Here is a 9,573-nt window from a genome sequence, read left to right as displayed (position 1 = left end):
TTCTGCTTTTACATTGGAAATTGGTCATGTTGGTCAGACATAAAGCTACTAAGATACAATTCAATATACAAAAATGAACATTCACTTATACATCATTGGAACAAAGACCCAGAGGCATATTTAGTGTTGTACAGGACTATTAAGTCTAGAGACAGGGAAAACATTTCAAATTTAGTTTTTTCTCTCCCTGTTGAATACAATAATTGCAAAAATGTCACGAAGTCTTAATCACAAAGAGGCTGAATTCATGTTGTTGTTCCTTCCTGTATGTCATGGAAATAATTTAGTTTCATTTAGCTTCACAATTAAAAAAAAAAAAAAATCTGGATGTCACAGACATCAAATCCAGGACTATTCATGGACTTGGCAATGAGAAATTATGCTAACTGAACCTTACCAGCTTTTATTTATATTATGTATAGTGGAAGCTGTGGCATGTGTTCCCCACACCCATCTGAATGTCTGGACTCAACTACGTCTGTTTTGAAAAAGCAAGAGTGGAAGGTCTACCCAAATGCCATGAAAACACGAGATTCAACATAATTACATTTCCTTTATTTAAATATGTCTGACTAAAACGCCAGAATTAAACGACCATCCACAAAGGAGGGAAACAATACTGATAAAGGTAGTAAGCCGTTTCTCCTAACCAAACATGCAAGATAGTGGATAGCTGGCACCACATGGGGCCAGCGGCTTTGCCCGTCTCTCACACCCTTTCCCTCTCCCTCACTCACACAGACATCGTGAATGGAGGTGCTGAATTCATAGATTCTGATAGAAGAAGATATATCCAACAGAACTGCATATTTATCTAGAAATGCATTGCTATTAGAATAAATTAGACATCATGGTACTGTTTGTTATATGTCAAGCTTGCATTGCTATCAAATGCATTATTCAAAGAAGTAGCACCAAGTGTATTTCTGGTCATTGAAGGTCCTTAAGTGAATGTTAATATAATGACCTTTTATGTCCTGCTACATCTACTGATAACAAAATCTACAGCAATATACCATTTCAAAAGCTTACCAGTTTTTCATAAAAAATATTATTCATCCCTCACACATAAGGAACTTGCACAATACAGAACTTTTGATGCACATGCATATGCAAACAGACATGTGCAAACACACATATGTGCACACACACCCACCCACACACCCCCCCCTCCCCCAACACACACACCCCTTATTGAACACATGCACACACATTTACAAAACATAGGAGGTGAATCACTCTAGTTATAAATATGTTACATTTATGGCTTATTCCGTTTGAGATAATGAAATGTCTGTGATGAGTTTGCAGTGCAACAATGAATATGCTAATAACTGCACAAATTGTGTGTAATTTCCTATTTTTGTTAATTATTTCACAGTTCTAAGGTGTGGATAGAAATGATTTTAGATGAAAACAAAACAAAATAAAAAAAACAAAACACCTCTGAAATAACTAAAGTTCAGTCATTGAACAGAAACACAACTGCAGTTTTACCCAGTCACTGTGAATGCAAATGCCAAACAACCCTGATCAGAACTTTTCTTCCAGCCTTAATCTAATAACAGTCTTTTTCTGCCAGTTAATTTTCACATTCAAATGCCTTTTAGTGGTCAGTTGTTGTCCAGCTTCAGCCAGTGAGAGGCCTAATGTCCTGGCCTGAGCTTGACCTGCTGAGGTGATAGGGGCGGGGTCAGAAATAGTCCCTCCTCCTTGAGTCATCACTGATGAACGACGGATTCCACTGTGCTGGGTAGATGCAGGAGTGCCGCGAACCAGGGAGGCCAGAGAACGGATACAGCCCATTCCTCTCCAGATCAGCATTCCGCAGAGCTGGCTATAAAACCCAGAGTTCCATGTTAGTCACGTGATGATATAATTGCATGCAGCACATCCATACTGTAAACCAGAGATTATGAAACAACAAGACAGAAAATTAAGAACAAGTTGCTTAATGGTAGCGATAAAATACATTTATATAGTTTATTATTATTTATTATTTTAAGTATAAAATTTGAGTAATAATTAGAACGATCAGTGTGTTTATTTGAGTACACACAGAATAATAGATATCTGTCATCTGCAACAGATTCTTGGTGCTGCCGTTTTCTTGCATCTCGATTGTCTCACGGCCCCACTCCAGAGACACACGGCTGCTTTTGGGAAACTCTGGATATGGAGACATTTGAAGGTCCCCACTTTTGAAAATGATTTTGTTGATGTCATTCTTGTCTTTCCTGTGAAAGAAGTTAACAAGAATTTAACAAAGGTAACTACAGACCATGCAGTTTTGTGTTACTATATTATTTGGTCTAAGTATCATAAAAGTTCAATAACCTTTTTTTAATATACTGTACACTAAAAAATATTTACATCTCTATAATAGTTTTATCTCAAGTTATTATGCAATTTTACAGCTTTAAACCTCTGGTTTAAAAATATATATATATTGTTATGATTTCATTTTTACTATTGTCCATAATGGAGCTGTGGGTACCTGCAACATGTGACTATCAGAGCAATGATGACAAGGAGCAAAAACCCTCCAGCAGCAGGTGACACCACTTTGGCTATCAGCCCATAAACTGATATAAAAAAGCAAGTTATTACAAAAGCAACCGCCAAATGCCTAAATGTAAACAGTAGTGCAACTCTAAAGTAACTCTAAGTTTACATTGCACGTAACATAATCTGTAACAAATAATATTCTCAAAATATCTCTTAGCAGTGGTTTGTCTCTACACATGGTAACAGACTGTAATTCATATGAAAAGAGTAAATTCAATATGAACTAATATAAAAAGCTCCTCACAATTATTGCAGTTAAAACCTCCAAATCCAAATGTGCATCTGAAAGACAGTAAACAAATATATCTAAATCTTTGATTTAAAGTACAGTAGTTTGAAGGTAAAAGGCACAGAAAAGTATTAACTGGTCCACAAACACTTACTCTACACAAGTTCCATTAAAAAGCTCGAAGCCATCACCACAGTCTGAAAAATGGGAACATTGGAAAAGGACTTAAGCTCAAAATCAACACTATTACACAACAATGACAATCTTGAGTTCAAATACCTCTAGTATCCTAAGCTTTGCTCTTCCAAACATGATCCCGACTGCTAAGTGGATCTATAGTTCCTACCTCTGCAGGTGGTGTCCTCCGGGTTCTTTTTAAAGTAGCCTTTCTGGCACTGGCAGTATGGCGTCCCATAGGTATCATTGCACACGGAATACTGGGTGTCACATCTGTTCTTCTGAACCAAGCACAGACTTTCCGCTGCAAGAACATAGGGATTTCAAACTGACACATTAACTACCTGAGCTATCCAAAACCTTGACTGTTTTTTTACTTAGTGTAGCCATTTCTACTTAACAGTTTAATGTAATTCTATATGAGCTGTTGGGTACTTCACTGATTATCATACAGTGCTGTTCAACCAATCAAGATGCAGAACTACCATCTGGTCATTTGCCTTGTAACAAATTGCTATGTGTCAGCAACTCCAAACAGAAAGTACAGTAAATGGAGAATGTGACAGAAGATTAAGGAGGGGAGAAGTAAAGAGGACTGCAAGATAAAGGGTGACAAAGCAAGAAAAGTGTGTAAAATAGAGTAGGAGAACTAGTGCGGGGAAGGAAAGATGGGACGTACTTTGGTAAGTCAACTGGTAACGCTGATGGAGCGAGCAGACGGATTGTGGTTTCCCACAGTTCTTCAGAGACATCTGGATGCTACTATTAACCTCATGGGTGGTCACATTGGCAGACATGGAGAACATATTCATGATATGCAAGCCATCTTTGTCTCTGCTCACAAAAACAGCAAAGTCATGACATCTCGCCATCAAACGAAAACCACAGCAGATATAACGATATGTGTCAATGAAAGGTGTTTATTTAAACAAGCCAGAACCAAATGTGTGTGAACTAGCAAAAAGTGTCTGTCAAGTAATACAACCACTTAAGAATGTCAACTTTCCCTGATTTAATTTGTATCCTTTCCCTTAAATAATATGGTTGCACAGTTTTTGATGACATAAAAACAAACTCACCGCAGTGTAGAACGTCTATAACCATGTAGAATGGACAGAGATGCATTTAGCTGGAAAAAATATATAATTAAAATTAGAGGATGAATAAAGCATTAATTTCATTAGACATTTTTTTGTTTTGTTTTTAATTCAAACTCTCAACTGACTATAGCATATCCACTTAACATGGCATTGGAGCACAATCTAATACAGAGTCCAAAATGGGCAATATTATGTATTTTTCCCACTACATACCAGCTGCAGGATCTCCCTGTGAAGTACATGCGGATCAGTGCTGGAGTTGTACAAAGGGCTGTTTACACTGAACATACCTAAGAACGTCTTTGCTGTGAAGCAAAATCACAAACACAATGAAGTTAGTCTTCATTGTGAAGTTTAGTCAGTAGTCAGTAGTTTGTAAACAGTTTGAACAAGCCAATATTTTATTAAAGACAGCAAAATTGACAGCATTAAATTACACACTGTGGAGCAGATCTCTGACCCCCTACCTTGCGTGCAGCTGCGGCCATCCTCCAGGTCATAGCCCAGGGCACACTCGCAGTTAAATGAGCCACGAGTGTTCACACACACCGAGTCCTGTGGACATGGGTTGCTCACACACTCATCCACATCTGCAGGTCAAAACGTGCGTAATAGGTATTGTATTATCATGATCGTGGTAGGACAGCCCATTGAGCAGTCCCTTCAACAAACTGTGTAATAGGTTAGATCATCTTTACATTACTATGTTTTTACAAAACTATGATAGGTTGTTCTCTGAGACCATTAATTACATCATATTAATGTACAATATCATTTAAATATACCAGTATTAGGTTTTAAAGGGTTATTTGTGTGTTACTAAAAAAGCAGCATATCATCAACATAGTAAAGATATGTCAGCAAGCTTGAAAAAGGATGTAGTTAAATAAATGATATTAGGCTTGAGAGACACACCAGGAGACGGGGTTGACTTCAAAGACATCTGTGTGGTTGTGGTTTCCTTCTCTGTAGGGCCTTTGACAGTGTGCCTTCCTGTGCTCACTACTGCAGTAGTCCTGGCGGGGGTGCTCCTAGTGTAGAAGGCAGTGGTATGCTTGGTGGTCGTTCCTGGGGTAGCAGTGCTGGTTTCCTGGTGTGGTGTGTTCACATCAGTACCCATATCTCCAGGTTGGGATGAGCTGGGATGCTGGAGGGGTGTGGCTGTTCGGGAGGTGGGGGCATACTGTTCTGTAGTGGGCGTGGTCAGCACCTGAGTAGTGTCTGTGATAACAAGGGTGGTGTGAGCTATGTGCATCAAGGCAGTGGTGCTGGGTTGAACATTCTGTGTTGTAATCGAAGCTGCAGTGCTAGTGCTGGCTAGCCTGGTGCTAGCAACAGGGATAGTGCTAGCCATGTTAGTGCCTTCCTCTGTATTTTGTGGTCTTTGAGTCTGTGGGCCTGAAGCTGTGGTAAGGCCATCTGATGAATGATCAGTTGGGGGGACAAAGGATTGCTGGCCAAAGAGAAACTTTGAGAAGGACTCTTGCACAGTGGTGTCCACATCTGAGGGGGCGAGAGGTGCAGTGGTCAGGCCGGAAATAGTGGTCTCTTCCATATGAGTCTGGGGCTCTTCCACATCCCCTAGGCTGGTGCTCACACGCCCTGTGACAGTCTCAGTGGCCACAGTGTCACTGTCGTGGTGGGACGTAATGGCATGACTATTCTCAGGGGGCACGGATGGAGGGACAGAGGGTGACAACATACTCCTATCTGTGTAGGAAGCCCCACTGGTAGAAGAATCAGCTGTGGTGTTTGCCTCACTGTTGAACTCTGTGAAAGATGGACTGGACTCAGGACTGGTGCTGTCAGCCATCCCTGCAAAGCCTGGCCCTGTGACGTTGGGCTGTCCAGTCTGGTACTGTGTGCCCAAGAAAACATGGGGCACCTCGGACCTAGGAACTGTCCCTTGGGTGGCATTCATGGGGAGATGATCGTCAGATGTTGCACTGGAATGGTCACTTTCAGTAGACAAGAGACCATCTGGGTAGTTCCTGCCATGAGTAACACCTGTACTACCTCCCCCCAAGGTAACGGTGCGGGGAACCGTCTCGGAGGAGCTGGTGTCCTCTATGTATGGAAAGCTGCTGTTGGATGTAATGGAGAGCAGAGTGCGTGTAACAGTGGTAGAGATGTGGAGGCTGTCAGCATGCGAGATGGAATCAGCCACATCGGTACTGTTGATTCCTGGTTTGGTCAGCTCTGTCACAGTGAGGTCTCTTGCAGTCCTGGCCTCAGTTGGAGGCTGCCAATCCTCTGTTAAAGCCAGATAGGCATTAGTGATGTTAGCTAGAACTGCTGGCTCTCCCAGCTGAGTGGCTGTGATAGTCGGTAGTTTCAAGCTGGAGCTCAGTGGCTCCATGGACACATCTGGGTTGGTCTCTGTCCAGCTCTCTGTGTCCACGTGGAAAGAGTTCTGATCAGTGGCTGTATAAATAGCAAACAGCAAAGTATCAAGCACAAATCACAGAGAAAAAAAAAAAAGAAGTTTTTTTCTAACAGATATATAGACACATTCATTTTCTAATACTTTAATAATGACTTTAAACAGGACCTTTTAATGCTTGTCAACCAAGTGAATTACAACATAATGTGTATATTGTAATTAACCATAGGAAAATTCCATATGGCCATTTAGAGTGACGAGTTCATTTTTCTGCATTTTGTGTGGCACACCACTAGGGTGTGCCCATCTCAGAAGATGTTCTCAAAATGAGTATGATTTTGGGTGGAGAATAACTGGCAGCCAAAGCCTAAGCTAACAAAAGCTTTAGCCCTAAAAATGGAGAAGACCCTGACCCATTGGGAATAGCAGTTTCCTTCCTTACGCTGATCGAGCAAAGACCATGATATAACAATGTCAAACTCTACATGGAGTTCATACCCTGGTAATAATGTAATGAAAAAGTACAAAGGTCTGACCGAGAAGATATCATACTTTTTACAATATGGAATCTGGTCCCCCATTAATATATATATTAATATATATATATATATATATATATATATATATATATATATATATATATATATATTAATATCTACTGATCTACTAATTACAATTAAATAACTTTTCATAAACAAATCCTGATGTTTTACTTTCTTAACAGAATTACGAATACAAGAACTGCAGTCTAAATTCAAATGATGCTCTAAAATATCAGTGTACAGTGTACCAACCCTTTCTTAACCTGAAACACTGAATTTCTGAGGCAACATGGTACAAGTTCAGGTAGTATCCCCTAAAAAAGGTACACAAATTTCACCTTGTTAACTGCAATTCAACATTTGTGAATAGATGGAAAGACAGGCAACCAAAAAGTGGTCAATATAGTACAGTCTAATGTACAGCACAAAACAATTTAGCCAGCCGACTCAGCTGCACCAGACTGCAACATGGGAACAAGCCCAATTCAATAAGGTCAGACAGAAGCCACAACTTTAATGTTCTTACCTAGGAAAACCTAGTGTATATTTCCAGGTTTATTATGAGTAAGTCAAAACAGTCAAGTGCAGCATCACAGAAAATATTATCAACACAATAAATTATCAATAAAAATATGAGACTAAGTACATGTAATAGAAACAGCATGATGTAGGTTGATATACCTAACTATGTTTGAAACAAGAAGCTGTAACATGCAACTTCCCCACCTGCACTGAATCACTTGTGTCATACATTAAAAAGCACAATGAATTTTGGGAATGACAGGCAATGAAGATTTCAGCATTTATGAGTAGGCCTATCTGTTTATCTATCCTTGGAATGTTGCATTTCTGGTCCATTATAGTGCAAAGACTGTGGATTTGGTATATTACTCATAAGCTTCAACACACAGCAGCTGTGGTCATTCTGCTGAAGTGTTTTAAAAGCCCAAATTAGTCAGAATGAAGCAGCTTTTTGATATATTCACTGATGCAGGCAGCAGCATTTGAGTAACTGCATTTGCTTATGGGCTTTGTGGCTATACTGTAAGCTTTTATGTGTTAGCATGTGTAAGTAGAATATTGTTTATTTATTTCTCCAGTTAATATATTCAGACCTTCCAATCAAACCTCGAGGAGTACTCTATAAAAAAAATTAAAAAATAAAAATGCAGTGAATTATATATTAAAACGCACCTAAGAATTAAGAACTTTATACATCCCTAAATAAATGTAAATACAGTCCTGAATCAGAACTTATTGTCTAGTTTTACGATGAGTGCAGGGAGAATTTCCAGTTGCTTAGTGTTTGTACACATACAGCATAGGTTATCCCCGCCAAAGCAGGCATAATATTATGGCACTGACACTAATACAAATTGTGTATTACCATGATATGATTTTTATATAGCATACTAGGTTTTAAGTAATCGTCAGTGTTTAAAAAAAAAAAAAAAAAAAAATATATATATATATATATATATATATATATATATATATATATATATATATATATATATATTTATCCGTCATCACTACAAACCTGCTGAGAGATTAATTTACCAGGCAAATTCATTGCAAACTAGGCCTACTGTAAACTCAGTTTACTACAAGAGGTAACCATTTCACTGTGATGCAACTCCACCAAGGAACGAGCATGCGGCGACCCTTACCAGTTTGGGCTTCACTCTCTGAAAGGCTAGGGTGGATATCCGAGAGTCTTGCTGTGGATGAGTGGTCAAACTTCACAGCCTCCCCAGTGAACACTATTGTGGAAGTTGTCAGCTTTCTTGGCAAATAAGTTGTTTCTTCTGAATCGTGTGTGCCAGTTGATAAATATGTCCCAGTCATGAACGAGTCGTTCGGGTCGATATTCGGCGCGAAGGTTCCAGCAACTGTTGGTTTTAAGAGACAGAAAACTACCACCAAAATTACACGTTGAGTGCGTCTGAAAGCACACGTTTCCATGATAAAAAGCGACCGAAATATTGTGGACTTCGTAGTAAATCAAACGATAAAATAGTCTGGGTCACCATCGGAAATGTGTGTCCTGTAACAGTTTATCATTTGTAAAAGCCCGAACATTTAGTTAACCTTCATTTTTAGAGTGAGTGGGTTTTTATTCCAGTGATCGCTGAGAAGCAGAAACCGAAGTTCGTATCACATCCGAATGGACTAACTCCTCCCCTCGGCATAGCGATAGCGGTTTCCACCCCACTCCGCTCTCAGTTGCGGGATTTTTCCATCTGAAGTTTGCTGAGAAATAATGGGTGTAAGAATAGAGTTTCTCTGTCCCAACAGCTACTGGTGTGCCTATTGTTGCAACCGAATGGCTAATTAGCCTGTGGTTATTAAATGAATGCCCCTATCAAATAAAGCGATTTCCTACACATTCCTTCAACTCCAAATTCAGGCTTGTATGAATGAAAGAAAAACATTGCAGCCTACGTTATGCTGTAACGAGCATGTGATAAGGCCTGCATCACAGGCTTGTTTTTCGCAAAGTCCAAAAGATGCTCAACAGAACGGTGCGTCGGCATCCAAAACTGGATGCCAAGTTTGTTTAAATTGAGACCC

The 9,573-nt window shown here is 39.5% G+C and overlaps 1 protein-coding gene across 1 annotated transcript; it reads right to left on the bottom strand.

Moving 5' to 3' along the window:
- Nucleotides 1-533: 533 nt before the first annotated feature.
- Nucleotides 534-9,221, bottom strand: heg1 (heart development protein with EGF-like domains 1). Its single transcript, XM_027030817.3, has 12 exons — nucleotides 8,670-9,221; nucleotides 4,990-6,498; nucleotides 4,542-4,664; nucleotides 4,288-4,379; nucleotides 4,054-4,103; nucleotides 3,654-3,808; nucleotides 3,144-3,278; nucleotides 2,952-2,994; nucleotides 2,813-2,850; nucleotides 2,498-2,585; nucleotides 2,060-2,237; nucleotides 534-1,837 (listed from the first exon to the last, which is right to left on the bottom strand). Exons 1-12 carry the CDS (start codon nucleotides 8,962-8,964, stop codon nucleotides 1,694-1,696), a joined length of 2,850 nt encoding a protein of 949 aa, XP_026886618.2. The 5' UTR covers nucleotides 8,965-9,221; the 3' UTR covers nucleotides 534-1,693.
- Between the last annotated feature and the right edge of the window lie 352 nt (nucleotides 9,222-9,573).

The sequence above is a fragment of the Electrophorus electricus genome, chromosome 4 (assembly GCF_041902795.1).
Source record: "Electrophorus electricus isolate QZ-2024a chromosome 4, ASM4190279v1, whole genome shotgun sequence".
Lineage (NCBI taxonomy): Eukaryota > Metazoa > Chordata > Actinopteri > Gymnotiformes > Gymnotidae > Electrophorus > Electrophorus electricus.
The sequence above is the reverse complement of the archived record's forward strand: the minus strand, read 5'-3'. Positions and strand labels throughout refer to the sequence as shown.

Bases quoted from the DNA above. Each gene is read 5' to 3' on its own strand.
- heg1 (XM_027030817.3), bottom strand. From the start codon at position 8,964: ATGGAAACGTGTGCTTTCAGACGCACTCAACGTGTAATTTTGGTGGTA. The intron at 6,499-8,669 runs GTAAGGGTCGCC...CTATTTATACAG, and splicing joins AGAGAGTGAAGCCCAAACTG to CCACTGATCAGAACTCTTTC. The intron at 4,380-4,541 runs GTAGGGGGTCAG...TTTGCTTCACAG, and splicing joins TGGCCGCAGCTGCACGCAAG to CAAAGACGTTCTTAGGTATG.